Raw genomic sequence first — 18,797 nt, 5'->3', positions numbered from 1 at the left:
CAATCTTCTCCTTTTATTATTAAAATTTATTTGTTAATTTGATGTAATAAACTTTAAACATGTTGAAGGTTATTTAATTTAAATAATTTATATTATAATTAAAATATTTTTTTTGGTGGTGTTGGAAATTATTATGAATTTATAATTGTTGTTGCGATAATTTTTTATAATTATAAGTAATTGTATTATGTTAATCAAATTTATTAGGTTGAAATAAATTGATGCCATAGATGAAAAAAGAAAAAAAAACAAAGTGAGATACTAGAGAAGACGGGAACCAATCTTCTAATCCTACTAAACTAGTGTAATCTTGTTTAATTTTGTGTTATACTAGAATCTGATTAGATCACATATTGTCTAATTCAGTCCTTTTCATAAAAAAGATCAAACTTTAAATTAGGCCGAAATCCTATCCAACTCATTTTTATGCAGCCTTATAAAGCATGTATTAATTATTTATTACAATTTACAAGTGAACGAACTATAATGCCATTATCATAAGTTCTGGCACGAAGAGGTGTAATGAGTTACCTATGCTCTACATAATAAAATATTATCAATTTAATTAAATAAAATTTTATATATCATTATTTTTTAAAAAAATTAATCTTGCAATTCTTATAATTTTCTTGAATTTCAAAGTAGGTCCCTATATATTTTTTTTTTTCAAATCCTTAAGTGTGTTTTGTGAGATCGGTTAGTCTTTTTTGTTTAGAGCTGCCTAACTTATAAAAATATGTCCATATACCTACCACTTCATTGATATTCAACATATTTTTAACATTGTCAGTACTTATTAAACAGTTCTAAACAAAAAAGACTAACAGATTTAATGCAGTAAACTTAAAGGACTCAATTAAAAAACCATACAAACTTGATTTAAACCTCAAGAAAACTATATAGTCGAGGGGATTAATTTTTCCTTATTTTTAATAATTTTACTTTTATCATATTACATATTTGCTCTTCCAATTATCATTAATTATAAAATTAATTTATATTTATATCATCTAAATGTTATAATTTTATTAGATGGAATATAAGTGACCTGGTGCAACGAGTGCATATAAGAATTTTTCACCCAGTAATTTCTTTTCTCAACACTTTTACCTAGTTCAAGCAAGATTAGTTTTGTTCACACTTTTATCTAGTTTATGATCATTTTCAATTTTATATTGATAAATTGAACAAGTTTTCCTCCCCTGTTTATTTTTCTCCACTCCCTTTTGTAACACACCAAATTTTTTTTAAAATAATTTAACTCAACCATAGTTGGGTTACAGCCACCCAACACATTTTATATCAATAATTTCAATATAAAATATTTTATAATTGGCTTCAACTCGCACAATACAACATTTCAGTTAAATTTTTACCTCCCACATGCCATTAGGCTGAATCATATTTGTCCATCCTTATACTCCCAACAAGTAAACTAAATTACATTTGTCCATCCTTATACTCCCAACAAGTAAAATAACTAATTTAGTCAATTTTCAAAACAAGCCAGTTATTTGGTCTCATAATCATGCCATTTTAACCAATCCAAAGTAAACCAAATATTAAAATTACAGTCATCCAAAGTGTACCAAAAATAGAAATAGTTTGAAAAGCATGATTACATTTATATATTCATATAATTGACAATAAACAAAAAGCCCTAATATTGGCAATATAACACATTATAAATCATAAATCAAATACCCAAAAGAGACAGTGGATCTATACCACTAAGCCTCTGGGACTCCTCCACGTGTCACTCGTGGCTCTTCTCCTGAAAATTGTTAACCACATAATGAGACTCAAAAGTCCCAGTAACCAAAGCCAATTTATGATAGTGTGTACAAACAGTTAAGTGTGTGCTTACTAAGTGAGAATTAAAAATAATATAATTCCAACAAATAAGAAATATTACAATACACACAAACAACCATCCTTATATCCCTCCATTAATCTTGAGCCGTAGCCCTCACTTGGTGCTAAATTACTCGGCCAAAGGTAGATTAGCCCGAGCCCTTACAAGTCACCTATTGAGCTCCAATAGGGGCGTACCACGTGGCACATAAATACAACAATAATAGCAAGTCTCTCAACACCTCCCACAATAATCAAACAAATTCATAATAATATTGCACAATTATACAATATTACAAATTTCATAATTTTCTCAATAATCATCCAGTTAACATGAAGTAACACTAATCACAAATTAAAAGCATGGTTATCTTGTGGCTTTTTCAATAAATTATTCCTTATAATTTCTCTCCCACCACAATCTTTACCAATAACACAATCTACAAATAATATATTATTTATAAATATTAGTTTCAATATTAAAACTAATAAAATAATTCTAATAAGAATTAAAAATATAACATAATTCTTAATTTCAATCTTAATACAAATTTAGAGTTAATATTATTAAGTAAAATTTTTAACTCCTCTTTTAGTCATCAATAAACATTAACAATCTAAAAATCAACTTCTAAACTAATTTTTATTAAAAATTTTCTTTTATTTTATAAATTCGCACCTAAAATATCCAAAAATTAAAAATTGAGTCTCTAGCTTAGAATCATAATCCTATAGCCATAATAATTCATTTCTCATCCCAAATAATCATCTAAACCTCAATAAATCAACATATATTTTCAGATCTAGTTTAGAATTTGATCCATAAGCCACAAATTCAAAGATCATCAACAAATTTATACTCTAGAACATTTATTATACTGCTAACAACCTCAAAAACTATATTTATTCAACATAAATTCATCCCTCTTCCAGATCCTAAATTTTTTACCACTACAAAATCAGAAATCAAAGAGGAATGATGACTAAGAAAAATTTATAAAACACTTACTTAGTCTTGAAAAGCTTGAAATGACACCCTAAATATCCTATTAAAAACTTTTACCTTAAAAATTCAGATCTTCCGCACCGGCGACTCACGCTCATAGACGCTCTCTCTCTCTCTCGCCTCAACTTGCGCACAGGGAAGAATGAAGAAATGAAGAAAACAGGTGAGTTTTTATAAAAAATCAGTGGGTCCCACATTTTTTTTATTATTTCTTCTTTCCTCTCTCTTCTTCTCTTTTTTTTATTATTTTATACGCATGATTGTTGCATGCGGCGGCCGAAAGCAAATTCTTTTTTCTCTTCTCTCGCTCTTTTTTTTCATACCTTTTCTCTTTTTATAATAATAATAATAATTTAATAAATTTATTTTTAATTTAGAATTATATCCTGTTAGATTTAATAATTATTTTCTACTAAGCTTACTAATATTTTTTAAAATTTCTATAACCTTTATTTTTAAATTGAGATGTTACAATTCTCTCCTTTTAGCCTCAAATTTAAAGTTAGTAACTATTAACTACTTATTTAATAAAATTTAGTAATTTACTCTTTTTTCTCTAATTAATTAATTTAATTTTAATAAATTTTTATTTTTATTATAATTTTCTTTTTATTAATTTAATATATTTCTTCTACTTAAGTTTAGTTTTAATTTCTTACTTCTAATACTTAATAATTCTTATCCTCCTTAAATATTCTTTTAAATTTTCCTAATATATCTATCTAAATCCTCTAAATTAATTTATTAAAATGTTAATCAATCTTGCTACCCTCTCCTTTTAAAAATTTTGTCCTCTTTTTTAATTATAACTACTCTTAATCAAAATCTTAGTCTGTCATTATTCATCTCTCGTTACTTATCTCTCTTCTTCCTACTTTAATCATTAGTGAGATCATCGATACTGTCCTCGGTCTCCTAGGTAGCATCACCTGAGTCGTGCCTTCAATTACTTTAAGCAATCTAATGGTCTTGTTTCTTAATTGCTTGTCCTTGTAATCCACAATCCTTTTTGGTTCAGCTCTGAATGTCAAATTCGCCCCTGAGTTCAATTTTCCGGGTTCAATTATATGGGAAGGATCTGATTGATACTTTTTCAGTTGTGACACATAGAATACGTTGTGTATTCCAACAATTTGGGGTGGTAATGCTACTTGGTACGCTACTGGTCCAACTCGTTTTAAGATCTCAAAAGGCCCCATAAACCTTGGTGTCAACTTCTTAGCCTTAATAGCTCTTCCAACACCAGTTACCGGAGAGATTTTCAAAAATACATGGTCACCTACTTCAAACTCAAGCGGTCTTCTCCTCTTATCTGCATAACTCTTTTGTCTACTTTGAGCTGTAAGTAATTTTTGCTTGATTAAAGCAATCTTTTGGGTCGTCTCATCAACAATGTCTGGCCCCAAAACAGTTCTCTCACTTAATTCTGTCCAACACAATGACGATCTACATTTTCTTCCATACAATGCCTCATAAGGTGCCATCTGAATGCTAGAATGAAAACTATTATTATAGGCAAATTCAGCTAATGGCAAGTGACTATCCCAATAACCTCTAAACTCAATGGCACAAGCCCTTTACATATCTTCAAGAGTCTGTATGGTTCGTTCTGTCTGCCCATCAGTCTGGGGTGGTAAGCGGTGCTAAAACTCAGACGAGTACCCATGGCTTCCTGTAATGACTTCCAAAAGTTTGATGTGAACCTCGGATCACACGATCAGATACGATATTTGTCGCACTCCATTCAATCTTACCACTTCTCTTATGTAGATTTCAGTTAATTTTTCAAGAGAATACGTGATATTGGTAGCAAGAAAATGAGCTGATTTGGTTAGTCGATCTATGATTACCCGTATAGTATCATGACCAAAAGATGTTTATAGGCAATCCTGTAATAAATCTATAGAAATACTGTCTCATTTCCACTCTGGAATATCAAGAGACTGTAGCATTCCGCTGGTTTCTGATGCTCAATTTTGACTTTCTGGCAAGTCAAACAACGAGTTACATGTTCAGTTACATCTCTCTTCATCCTTGGCCACCACCAACCACGTCTTAAGTCATGATACATCTTAGTTGCTCCTAGGTGAATGGTATATCTACTCTGATGAGCCTCCTCAAGTAGGATATTTTTCAATCAAGCATCATTAGGCACACACACTCTACCTTTATATCTTACGACATCATCATCAGTCACATCAAAATGTTCAGCCTTTCCAGCCCCAATCTCTACCCTAATCTTATTCAAATGATCGTCCTTCTGTTGCACAATTCTGATTTCTTCCCAAAAATTATTCTCAAATTCAGTAATGTGTAGAGCAGCCAAACGACTCTCGACTACTTCTACATTTACTGCATGGAAACTACTCCATAATTCATGTTCTCTGACCATCATGTGAGCAGTATGTACAAGCTTCCTGCTCAGAGCGTCGGCGACTACATTAGCTTTCCCTGGATGATACTTCAACTCAAAATCATAATCCTTCAAAAACTCAATCCATCTGCGCTGTCTCATGTTGAGTTCCTTTTGATTAACAAATATTTTAAACTTTTATGATCACTGAAGACCTCAAAAGAAGAACCATAAAGATAGTGCCTCCAAATCTTCAAGGCAAATACCACAGCAGCAAGCTCCAAGTCATGAGTAGGGTAATTTTCCTCATGAGGTCTCAACTGTTGAGAGGCATAAGCCACTACTCGATTCTCTTGCATTAATACACAACCTAAACCTTTCTTAGAAGCATCAGTATACAAGGTATAAGGAGTAGTTGGAACAGGTAAGGTGAGCACCGGTGTGGTGGTCAACCTCTTTTTTAGCTCCTGAAAGGCAACTTCACACTCGTTCGTCCAAATAAATGGAGCATCTTTCCTGGTCAACTTAGTCAAGGGCATTGCAATTTGTGAAAAACCCTAAATGAAATAACGATAGTAGCCTGCAAGACCCAAGAAACTCCTAATCTCTATCACACTTCGAGGTTGTTGCCATTTCATCACTGCATCTATCTTACTGGGGTCCTATCTTACTGGGGTCCACCGCTACCTCTTCTTCTGAAACAACATGACCTAAGAACTTAACTTCTTTAAGCCAAAAGTCACATTTGCTTAGCTTGGCATAGACCTTGTGCTCTCTTAATATCTCCAAAATAATTTTAAGATGTCTAGCATGGTCCACCTCATCCCGAGAATAAATACGTATGTCATTAATAAAGACTACAATAAATTTATCGAGATAAGGCCTGAAGATTCGATTTATATAATCTATGAAGATAGTTGGGGCATTTGTTAACCCGAACGGCATCACCAGGAACTCGTAGTGCCCATATCTAGTCCTAAAAGCAGTTTTAGGGATATCCTTTGCTCTAACCCTCAATTAATGATACCCTGATCTTAGATCAATCTTAGAAAACACCGCTGAATTGACTAATTGATCTAACAAATCATCAATTCGAGGTAAGGGGTACTTGTTCTTGATGGTTACCTTATTCAATTGTCTATAATTAATACACAATCTAAGGCTTTCATCTTTCTTTTTCACAAACAGTGCGGTGACCCCCATGGTGATACACTCGATCTGATAAACCCTTTCTCTAACAACTCTTCAATTTGTCTCTTCAACTCAACTAACTCTGAGGGGGACATCCTATAAGGTGCCTTAGAAATAGGCTCTGTACCAGGTACGAGCTCAATCAAGAACTCAACCTCTCGTTCTGGAGGCAAACCGATCACTTCAGTAGGAAAGACGTTAGGGAATTCTCTCACTACTGGAATCTGATCTACACCTTCTTCAATCTCTGCCTTGATTGAGAAGAAAATCATAAAAGCTTGACAGCCCTTTCTTATACACTGTTCTACTTGAGCTGCAGACAACAGCATAGGACTTTAGGACTCTACAGGGGTTACAGTAAGAGCTGAGAGTGACACACTCTTTTCTGACAATTAAGTACAGCTTCATTTGTAGACAACCAATCCATCCCCACAATAACATCAATCTTAGACAAAGACAAACAATGAGGTCTATGGTGGTCTTTTGACCCTTATGGTAGTAGCCCTTCTTCTTTTGATTTCTAAAGTCTCCAAAAACTTGGTTGCTCCTCTTCTCTCTACTCCACCAATGGGTCTAGTATGGATAGGGGGCTTCCGATGAGGTTCTTTCCTCCTCTCTCTATCAGCTTCTAATCTAGCCTCTCTCTTCCTTCGAGAGACTATCCAAAACTTATTGCACATCTCACTAAATGTCTTGATCTCAAAAAGGGCTAACTGTTCCCTTAGATCAGGCCTCACCTTCTCTAGTAATCGCTCAACCATCCACTCCGTGTCTTCATGTTTCTGGAGGTAAGTGGAGTATTTAGATAATTTTGAGAATTGTTCAATAAATTCATCCTCATCTAGATCACCCTAATGGAATGCATGAAACTCAGCCTCCTTTTCTGCTCTTAATGCAGTAGGAAAATAATTCTCGAACAATATGGCTTTAAAATCTTCCCAAGTAAGAGAGGAATCATCCTTTGGTCCTGATGTTCCCACCACTTCTTAGCACTCTTCTATAACAGGAATATTGCCAGCTACACCTTCTGATTAGAAGTGCACACAACCATACAAAAAATACTCTCCAATTAATCTATCCATTCTTCAACCACCACTGGCTTAAGATTTCCATCGAAAGTAGGAGGATAAACTTACAAAAAGTACTCCAGATCTTTGTGATCATGGATGTCTGTTGCTCAGAATGGAGACTCACATTCTTCGAACTAGTCTCATGGTGAGAATAGGAAGGTGAGCCTTTATCAGTAGATTGGCTCACATTGTATACATTGATACGGCTTCCTTTTTGTTGGCCATTTCCCTCTCGGTTGGCATTCTCCTTATATTGTCTTAAAGCGGCCAACTCTTCTTCTTGCCTCTTTATGTGGTCACTAAGATTTTGCAGTAGATCCATCATTTGCCTCATAGTTGGCTCATCCTACCTTAGTTGTGACTGTATGGGCTCGCCCTGCCCCATTTATTGTTGTATGGGCTCCGATTATGGCAGTAAAGGTATGTCATTTCCTATTGGCTCTATAAAATCACCGGTAATTTCGCCACCTCTCCTAATTTTGGACACCATCTCTCCCTTCCTAAAGGATGAAAGTCACATAATTAAGTCAATACTAATCTCAAGACAAGAAAAATAATGGAGAAGCATTATGATTTAATAATGTATATTGTCAATAAATTAGGTTAATGTATAACAATTTCATATTTATAAGAATCTTGAAACATGTAGCTTTGATACCAAAATTTGTAACACACTAAATTTTTTTTAAAATAATTTAACTCAACCATAGTTGGGTTACAGCCCACCCAACACATTTTAATCAATAATTTTAATATAAAAATATTTTATAATTGGCTTCAACTCGCACAATACAACATTTCAGTTAATTTTTACCTCCCATATGCCATTAGGCTAAATCACATTTGTTCATCCTTATACTCCCAACAAGTAAAATAACTAATTTAGTCAATTTTCAAAACAAGCCAGTTATTTGGTCTCATAATCATGCCATTTTAACTAATCCAAAGTAAACCAATATTAAAATTACAGTCATCCAAAGTGTACCAAAAATAGAAATAGTTTGAAAGGCATGATTATAAGGCCAAATAACTGGCTTGTGTTGAAAATTAACTAAATTGCTTATTTTACTTGTTGGGAGTATAAGGATGGACAAATGTGATTTAATTTACTTGTTGGGAGTATAAGGATGAACAAATGTGATTTAGCCTAATGGCATGTGGGAGGTAAAAATTTATCTGAAATGTTATATTGTGTGAGTTGAAGCCAATTATAAATATTTTTATATTGAAATTATTGATATAAAAATGTGTTAAGTGACTGTAACCCAACTATGGTTGAGTTAAATTTTTTAAAAAAAATTTAGTGTGTTACACCTTTCCCTCTAAACACACCCAACCAAACTTGGTTTGTTAGAGGCTACTTCTTTTCCTTGTGAGGTTAAAACAATGAATTTTCCATTCCCTTTGGATTGAGAGATTTGGAGGGGTTACTAAAATCGCTATAATCACCTCAACTCTCTTCCATTAAATTAAACTAGAGTCATGTGAAGAAATTTTGAGGTTTAAGGCAAAATTTTCAGTAGAGCCTAACATGTATAGTTGTCCTTTTCAAACGCAAAATATCTATTATTATATAGATACAAAGAGATGAAAGGTTAAATCAATTTCATAAGGGAGATGATAATTGTTGTTGATGAAGTGCTTCTACTCCATCTTGTATAATTCAAACTTATGATATCAATGGATAATGCAAGGAAAGAAAAAAAGTGAGACTCTTAAAGAGAATTAAAATAGAGTGATATAATAAAAATTAGAAAATTATGAATTTCACCATTCTTTTTTTAATAGATAATGAGTTCAACCCAACAATTAAAGTTATATTGGAATCCACTAAAGTTTTTTTTAAATTGGGAAAACAACTAATATTTGGTATTCTCTTTGATCTGCGGTAAAATATATAACAATACATTTATCACACACATATATAAAATAATATAATTATCAATTATACACATAACATACATACAACAGAAGTATTATAATTTTTTTTTTAGGCCTAACGAAGTAGTCTTGTTGATAGGAGGAGGATACATCCCACTAAGCCTCAATCTCTAATAAATCAAAAATGGAGTCTTTAAGTTGGCCCCAAAAAAACAATGGAGTCTTGAAGGAAAAGTTCATATAATACTTTGGTAACTACTTTGATCTGTTCTACTTTTCCTATCCACTTCAAGTTTACAATATATGCTCCAAGCTAGATGTTAGGTTCTTCAATGTTATTGGATTACCACTGAACTTATATGGGATTGTTGAGGTTATTGGAAATTCAATAGGACATCTTATTCCAAACAAATAAAATTTAAGAATTATGAACAACGAAAAATTATTAAGGTTAAATAATAATAATATTTTGAAAGTTTTTTTTTCGAGAGCATTTGACATCCTAAACTTATTTTTGAAACATTTTTGTCTTGAAAGTTTCAAAAACAAAACTTTTTTATCTCACTATTAAAAATAAAAATGTTGGCTATTAATTGAAGTTTTGACCAAGATATTTTATAATTTTGCCCTCATTTGTTTTCATATTTTTCAATCTTCGTTTTCATTCGTTTAAAAAAAAAAGTTAAATAATTCATCGAATAACAAAATCGGACACTAAATGCAAAAGGAAGAAGGAAAAACTATAAAAACATCCTTAATTAAATTTCAATTTAATGGTCAATGTTTGTAATTTTTAATGATGGGATAAAATATTTTTTTTTAATTTTTAAGGCAAAAAATATTTAAAAAAAATTAAGATGCCAGACATTTTTAAAAAATTATTTCAAGACATTTTTGTCTTTTAATCAAAAATATTATAAAGACTAATAATAATAATAATTGTATTGGAACTTACCATTGTATTTTGTTCTACATGATATTGACAGTACAGTGATAACCAAATATTCGCGTTCATTCTTCTAAACGACGCCGTGGCCATGAGTCACAGTCACAGTGATAGCCAAGAATAAATCGTCGCTTCTCCAGCGGATTGCACTGCACACAGTGATCGAGAGCTTCAACAAGATGGAGAAACCGGAAGCGTCGCCCCTGCCGGCGGTGGGTGTGGGGGTGTTCATCCTGAAGGGCACATCCGTGCTCTTAGGCCGGCGGCTCACCACTGTCGGCAACTCCACTTTTGCTCTGCCCGGTGGTCACCTCGAATTTGGTCATCATCTTTTACCCGTCTTTCAACCTCTTTTGGTTATTTCACCTGTTTGGCTCTCGGGACATTTGAAATTCCCCTTTTCTGGGTTTATTTTCAGGCGAGAGCTTCGAGGAATGTGCAATCAGAGAAGTGAAAGAGGAAACGGGAATGGAGATAGCGAAAACGGAGTTTCTAACAGTGACGAACAACATACTGCTGGAGGATCCAAAGCCGTGCCACTTCGTCACCATCTTCATGCGAGCCCGAACCGGCGAATGCAGAGAAGAGCCGAAGAACATGGAGCCAAACAAGTGTGAGGGATGGGACTGGTACGAATGGGAGAATCTTCCGAAACCACTGTTTGGGCCATTGGAAAAATTGGTCAGTGAAGGCTTCAAGCCCTTTCCTCTTCCCTGATTTTTCCCTGTTAGCGTTATTGATGGGAATCACTGGGTTATCTTTCATTTCTCTGTTTCCAAAGACCTAACTGCTAATTGCTGCCTTACTTGATGGTGTCAACGAAGAATTTTTGCATATTTTGATTTGGTTTTTTGGTTCCATGAAGCCTTCTCATTGTTCATTTCCTTTAGTGACACCATCAAAATTTATGTTCCCTCCTCCTCAGTTTTTATTTTCTCTAAAGACACATTTAAAAATATTTTTATCTTTAGTATAAGACATATTATAAAATATTAATCATGTTTTTTAATGTTATTTTTATTGAAATTTATTAATAATAAAGATAATATAATATAAATTTAAAATTTTTTAATTAAGTAACGATAGAAGCAAAAAAAAAAAATCAAACAAAATTAGTAATTTAATTATCTTTCTTAATAAAATAACTGAAAGTGATTTATGAATGACACTGGAGGCCTGCAATGTTATTAAAAGCCTTTTTTTTTTGGTACAATAATTTATTAGAAACTTGAACTCTTGAAGTCATGACTTTAGGGGACCATGGCTCATGTTTTGCATGAGTAGCATGTGATCCTGTAGCATGAAGTTTAGTGGGAATTATCACTAAAATAAATATTTGGGATGACAAAATTTTTAATTTTTTAAATCTGTTTCATCTATCTTTGGTAAAAAAAAAATCTGTTTCATCTATCGATTAATTTACTCGAGTTTACTTTTTATTAATTTAATATTTTTTTTATTTTTTTAAATTATCGTGTTAGTGTCTTAAATTTAAAAAACAAAATAACTTTTAAATTAATATAATGTTTAAAGAATGCTATCATTTGACTTGTATATGTAATAAATGAAAATAAATTAATCCTTTATTAAACTACTCTCTTATATTGGATTTTTTTTATTTGTTGAAATTTTCTCATCTGTTTTTTCTATCAAAATAATTATGTTTTTTTCACTAATTTATTTACATAGTTGCTATTAATATTTTATTATTCATGATAGTAGGTTTTAATAAGAGTTATACTTTCTTTTTAAATAACAAGGAACAAATAGAAAGGCCAAGCAAATTTAAAGGGCAAATAAATAAAAATGAATTTGAGTAACCAAATTGATATTTATGTCAAATTTAAGAGACTAAAAGATTTATTATCTTTAAATATTTCAAAACACTAATATAAACAACGAAAAGCACAAGGATTAGAGACAAATTAATCTTCCAGAACCCAGCTGGAGGAAGTCTCCGTAAGCATTAACGAGAAGGTTCAATATTAATGGGGGCAGCATCAGAGACAAAACCACAAGCATTCCAATACTCATCGACGCTTGTCTTTGTATTCTCAATCACTAACGTGGATTAACATCTAAATAATTGAAGATTTAATCATTTCAAGCCTTCCAAATGAGCCATAAAATCTAACAAATAAAGGCCACATCATACAACTTAATAACCCCATTTCCAGAAATAAATCAGCCCACCAATCCAAAATTCTCATGCACAAGGTTAGTTTTCAATGTGAGGCCACTACTAAGCCAAACACAATGCATCCAGCGACAAAGAAAAGGAGGTGATCGATAGTTTCAATATCAACTTCCCATATTGGACAAAGCTTATTAAGCCTTCTTTGACAATAGACTAAGGCTTCATTAGTAGCAAGAGCCATAGACAAGACACGCCATAAAAAAAAAAAAAAAAAAAAGGAGCAATGTAGAGAATGGTCTTAATTTTCCATACCTTTTTCCAAACAGGTCCTGAAACAGCATAAGTGTACCCACATTTAACAGTGTATTGCCCATTGCGTGCCAAGCTCCAGAACACTTCATCACAAGACAATTGGGCCGCTAGAGGTATATGAAGGATTGCCGATAAAGATTGATCATCAACTAGATTTCGCAATCCATCAAGCATCCATTGTTAGTTAACAATCAGTGTAGAAGCTGTAGTATTGGATTTGGCCGTTGCTTGATCATTAGTAGATAACTAGTAGAGATTGTTTGTAGCATATAAAGGGAATTGGTTTCATTGCTCCAATGCATCACTATGATGAAATTTGGATCATCCAAATTTTGATCTAACAGTTCAGATTTAAAGTTTTATATATTTTATATTTATTAAAATCAAAATTATAAAATAATTTTAATAAATTTTTATTTTTAATATGATCTAGATTTAATTTGAAGGGCCTAATTTAATATTAAAAGTTTTATAATTGATGTACATTAATTATCTAAATGTACTCTGCACAAATCAAATTAATATCGGATTAAATTTGGAACTATGCAAAGTACATTAGATAATCAATATATATAGTTATAAAACATTAATATTAAATTGGGCCTTTCAATTAAATCTAGGTCAAGTAAAAATAAAAAATTAAAAAATTTTTAATAAATAAAACATAAAAATATATAATAGTACTTCAATACTTCAAAATTTGGACTATTCAGGTCAAAATCTGGATAAACCATGGTGATGAGCACTGAAATCAATCCTATATAAAGTCTTTAATCCATCCCATACCTCCCTCCTCCTTGGGACAATCATATTTTTCCAAGCTAACAGTGAATTTTATTACCAGCAACAGAGCCCTCCCACAAAAGTTGGAGATAAGGCTGTTTAGTTCTTTAGAAGTCTGCACCCGGAATTTAAATCACAACATGTAAAAGGTAGAAACAGCATTAATCACATCTTTGATTAAGGTCTTGCGTCCCGCTTGTGAGAGGAATTTTGACTCCATCCATTCACTTTGTTACATACTCTATCACCAACAAATAGACCACTTGATATTCATGTCACGTTTGGTTATTAGAAGCAAATGAAATGAATGTATTAAAAAAATAACACAAAAAATAAATTAAATCATCTTTTATTCTATATTAAACATAATAAAAACTTATTAATATATATTATAATGTGAAAATCATCATATCCTTTAAAAATTTTATGATTCATATTTCACATCCCAAGAATTGAATTGCTCTTTTTTTTTTATGAATGTGTTCACTGTTCCACACCTAGGCAAGTGCTAGTTATGATATCATGACATGGAAAGCCAATCGGAAAGGTAGTTTCTGGGTTAAGATTGCATACTTGTTCAAAGCCATGTAGAAGAGTGGAGAGGTATGCTGAGAGAATCGAAGTGTTTATGTGGTTTACGACAAATCAACGGAGAAGCAGCGGCAGTCCACAGTCCTCCATGTCGACGCATCTTAAGGGATTGCGTCTATGCTCGGCAACATATCGCATCACTTGCTTAATCAATCCCAGGTACCATATATGCTCAGTTATATACGGCATCTTTGAATGATTGGTTTGACACTTGGTTCTGATTTGCACCAAGCTGGAGTCTCTTTGATATGGGGTGTGACAATTTGGAAGCTTTGGAATTGAAGAAACAATTTCATCTTCAATCCAGACATCATAAAAACCCCTGGTCATTTACTATGCTTGATGATTGTTTAAGTGCTGATTATAAATTAAATATATATAATTCCTTTTTTAAATTAAAAAATAGGCAGGCTTATAGAACACTGAAAAATTGCTTCCTATCATCCTCCTATGCACGTCACAGGTTCGTGGGTAGGCAACAGGTTTAGTGGCTTTGTACGTTCATGGAAGAAGATTTTAAATTTTTTACTAAAAAAAGAGACAAAAAGACTATTCCCTCCAAAAAAAATATAAAATATATTAATCGAATCTCATCTTTCAATAAAGTAATTATCTACTTTTAAACTGATCACATTTTTTTTCATTTTTACTCTATTAAACATTATAATAAATATAAAGTTATTTATTAATAGAGGTACTTTTTTGAAAAAAACAATTATTACATTTTAAAAAATTAAAATATCTTATATATTTAAAATTAATCCTCAAAAAATATTTTACTTTTTTGAATGGAGGGAAAATGTAACAGTTAGATTATAAATACCTTTCTATTATTTGTCGCTCTAAAAATGTTTTGGTGAGGTTAAGTCTCAAGAGTTCTCAAGGCTAATATATAGTTTTAGATTTAAAGAATATTTATAAAAAGACTAACAATAATTTCATATCAATAGAGTGATATTTGATTCCACGTTAATATTTTGTGCACACGGACTATGGTATGAACTTTTGACAGGGAAGCTTTTGGATCGAGCCGTTAAGCATCTCTAGAATTATAAAAAAGTCTGTTTGCTTCAAAATGTCCTGAGATTTTTTTTAAAAAAAAAACATTTGTCAGAGCTTTAAGTTAGTAGCTGTGGGCCGGAAAAAAAAAAACAACAAAGTAGTAGATGGATGGGGCACGGTTTTGTTTACTGGCCTGAAAGATTTGCAAATATTTCTCGTTATTTTATTTTTCTCAGCCAGCTCATTCCTTAAATTATCATCCGCTAAAATGTCTATTGTCGAGTTGCATTAAAAAAAAAAAAATCCTATGCGTATTTTATTTTTTAAAATTTTATAAATAGTTCATACACAAAAATAAATGATCAAAATAACATGAAGAGCTAGGATGTTCATCTGAATGACGATATCCACATGATCTCTGGCTAGCTGGCTATCTTTTATAATTAAAATGATTTTTTTTTGTCAATGATACAATTGATTTAAAAATTAAAGTAGGGATGGAAACTAAAGAGACATTGAGATAAAAATTATTTGATCAAAAAAAATTGATTATACCGAGATAGTAGTATAAAAAAATTATTGATGATTTCATAGATTTTATAAAATGACTTATAAATAGCATTCTAAAAAGCTTTTTTAACAACGATATAGATGACCCCATCTCTTTATAAGTATGTTGTTGGATTGGCAAAGGATGATCATGATACACAAACCCTCTCTTCAGACATATAAGATCTGTTTGTTTTTTATTTTGAAAAACAGAAATACTTAAATTTCATTTGGATACTTATTTTTTTATTTAATTGTTTCTAAAAATTTTTATTTTTGTTTTTAAAAATAAAAAATGGAAATAACTTCGAGTTAATTTTTTTTATTTTTTTTCTTGTCTTTAAAATATACTACATTTGATCATTGAAACTTATAGTTTCCTTGCATCAATTTTTATTATTAATTATCATCGTTAACTGTGTATAACCGCCATTATCAATTTAATTTTTAATTTTAATTGACATAGCCAAGCTAATTTTCATGTTATTTTGTTTTGAATAACAATTTTAAAAAACTATATTACAAAACTGTTTTAAAAATAAAAAAATAAGAATAGAAATCAAAACAGGCCCGTAATCTCCAAGCTGCTGGTTCATTGTTCCCAGCAACATGTACAATTGTACATTACAGATTTTTCATGCCTGAGAAAAATAAAATAACTTCATACGTCCATCTCAATTTTATATATTTAAATCAGAAACTGTGTAGAAAATATGATCTAAATTATCGAAGTTGAGAACTATGAATTTTCCATTTTTTTTAATATTTTTCCTTATTTTATTATTTTTTATAAAATATAACAAAAATTTAAAGATAAACTTCACAGAAATTTATAGTTTCAGTTTTAGATGATCTAAATCTATAAAAAAAGGTAATTAATTTATTTGAAGCCCAGCTACTGACTCGAAAGCCACACAATTAAATAACACTTGCCATTAATTAGATCCCAAGAACAATTAAAAAAAAAATCCAATCCTATATTATTGGAAATAATTGTCTCATTGAATCAATAGCATGTTTATCTTCCTGACTTTACCATACACACCGACACCTTTGCAGCCCTTAGCCTTTCAATTGTTTCTGGGATGCCAGAAATGATTTTTTTTTTCACAAAAAAAAATTGGGATTGTGAAGAGAGTGTTACTATGTGATACTCCCTTCATCTCAAATATAAAATATTTTTAGATGAAATTACATATACTAATAAACCTCATTAAATACAATTAACAACTTTATCTCTCCAAAATAAAAATATAAACTTTCAAAAATACCCATAATTTAATGTATTGAAAATAGAAAGAATGAAAATTAATTATAGAGAGAGAAAGGATAATATAAAATTAGTGCATTTAATGAAACATTAATTCTTCAAAATATTTTATATTTAAAATAAAAAAAACTTTTTTAAAAGTATCTTATAATTTGAGACAGAAGTAATATCTCATAAATGAATGCTAGAATACAGATGGGGATGAGGCAGGTAATGAAATGGATGGGAACTGAAGCATTAAATAGCATGGAACAACCATATAGATTGATGGAGATTGGAGACCATCCACAGTCACAAGTTTCAACTTCCATGGTCCTATTAATTAGTATTCTTTAGGACCATCACTCTTGGCTCCTCTCTAACATAAGTAATCGCAACATTTACAACAACAACAACAACAACAACAACAAGCCTTTATCCCACTAGGTGGGGTCGGCTACATGGATTGCAAGACGCCTTGTGCTCTATCATTTATTAAGCTTTTAGAAATATTATTAATTAAGAGATCACGTTCAACAACTTCCAAGAGTGTTCTCTTAGGCCTTCCTCTACCTCTCTTAATCGGACTCAAAGTTATATGTTCCACTCTTCTCACTGGTGCCTCCCTCGGTCTTCTTTGTACATGCCCAAACCATCTCAACCGATTTTCTACATTTTTTCCTTAATAGGTGCCACCCTCACTTTTTCCCGTATGTGCTCATTTCGAATTTTATCTTTACATGTATGTCCGCACATCCATCGTAACATTCTCATCTCTGCTACTCCAACTTTATGCTCTTGCTGTCTGTGTTAGAGCCCAGCATTCCACTATATAACATTGCCGGTCTGATAGCAGTACGATAAAACTTTCTTTAAGTTTATTAGGCACCTTACGATCACAATAACTCCTTTAGCTTTTCTCCAATTAAACCACCCAACTTGAATTCTATGTGAAATATCTCCACTGATTTCGCCATCATTTTGAATAATGGCTCCCAAATATCTAAACTTTTTCTTGAGGTATAATTTTGATCTCCCAATTTCACTTCCAATATTATTTCGAATAGTCCTTTACCAAATTTACAATATAAATATTCCGTCTTACTTCTACTCAGACGAAAACCTTTCGACTCCAATGTCCTCCTCCATAACTCAAGTTTGCAATTAACCTCTTCTCTTGTCTCTGCTATAAGAACTATATCATCCGCGAAGAGCATACAGTTGGGATTTCCTCTTGAATATGTTCCGTCAAAAACATTTAAAATCAAGTTGAACAAATAAGGACTCAGAGATGATCCCTGATGTAGTCCAATTTATAGGAAATCCTTTGTTTGACCACTAGGCGTTCTTATACTAGTTTTTACTCCCTCATACATATCTTGTATGGCTTTAATATAAGCAATCCGTGTTTGGTGGAACAAGTCAATCAGTGCTGCTATTTGTTTGTCTGAATCCTCTCTCCTATTCTTAGTGGCAGTACACTGTAGCAAACATTACACGAGGATATGTTTTAAAAAAGTATAGTAGGTCATCTAAAAACTGATTTTTAATGTTTTTTTTTTACCAAAGAACCGATTTTTATGATTTAGATGTAAAGTCACATAATTATGAACACAAGATGACTTGTTTTCTACAAAACCACCCACATTTGCCCCCCAAAAAAAAAAAAATCATGTTGAATGATTTGTCTAGAGGGAGTACGAAAAGGTAATCCTTCACAATGTAATAAATTATTGTCCTATTTGGTAGTATATAAAAAGAGTTACGTTATTTACGGAAATGTTCGAGAAAGAGGAATTGAAGTAAAAACAAAATTTTAATACATGTTTAGCAGGTAAAGAAAAGTAGGTATTTAAATAAAAGAAGTGAGGGA

At 31.7% G+C, this 18,797-nt stretch overlaps 1 protein-coding gene across 1 annotated transcript; it reads left to right on the top strand.

Moving 5' to 3' along the window:
• The first annotated feature begins 10,394 nt into the window (after window positions 1-10,394).
• On the top strand, window positions 10,395-11,159 carry LOC129310364 (nudix hydrolase 1-like). The gene is made up of 2 exons (XM_054952186.1): window positions 10,395-10,622; window positions 10,720-11,159. The coding sequence occupies exons 1-2, from the start codon at window positions 10,481-10,483 to the stop codon at window positions 11,016-11,018; spliced, it is 441 nt and encodes a 146-aa protein (XP_054808161.1). The 5' UTR covers window positions 10,395-10,480; the 3' UTR covers window positions 11,019-11,159.
• Window positions 11,160-18,797: the final 7,638 nt, after the last annotated feature.

This window comes from Prosopis cineraria, unplaced genomic scaffold (assembly GCF_029017545.1).
Source record: "Prosopis cineraria cultivar Desert tree isolate PC_DT_omini unplaced genomic scaffold, ASM2901754v1 PC5, whole genome shotgun sequence".
NCBI lineage: Eukaryota > Viridiplantae > Streptophyta > Magnoliopsida > Fabales > Fabaceae > Prosopis > Prosopis cineraria.
Note: the sequence above shows the minus strand (reverse complement) of the source record. Positions and strands in the feature narration are given on the sequence as shown.

What these genes read in the sequence shown, in the direction of transcription:
- LOC129310364 (XM_054952186.1), top strand. Translation starts at nt 10,481, where the DNA reads ATGGAGAAACCGGAAGCGTCGCCCCTGCCGGCGGTGGGTGTGGGGGTG. An exon ending in CGGTGGTCACCTCGAATTTG is followed by an intron (nt 10,623 to 10,719) that starts GTCATCATCTTT and finishes GTTTATTTTCAG; the next exon opens with GCGAGAGCTTCGAGGAATGT.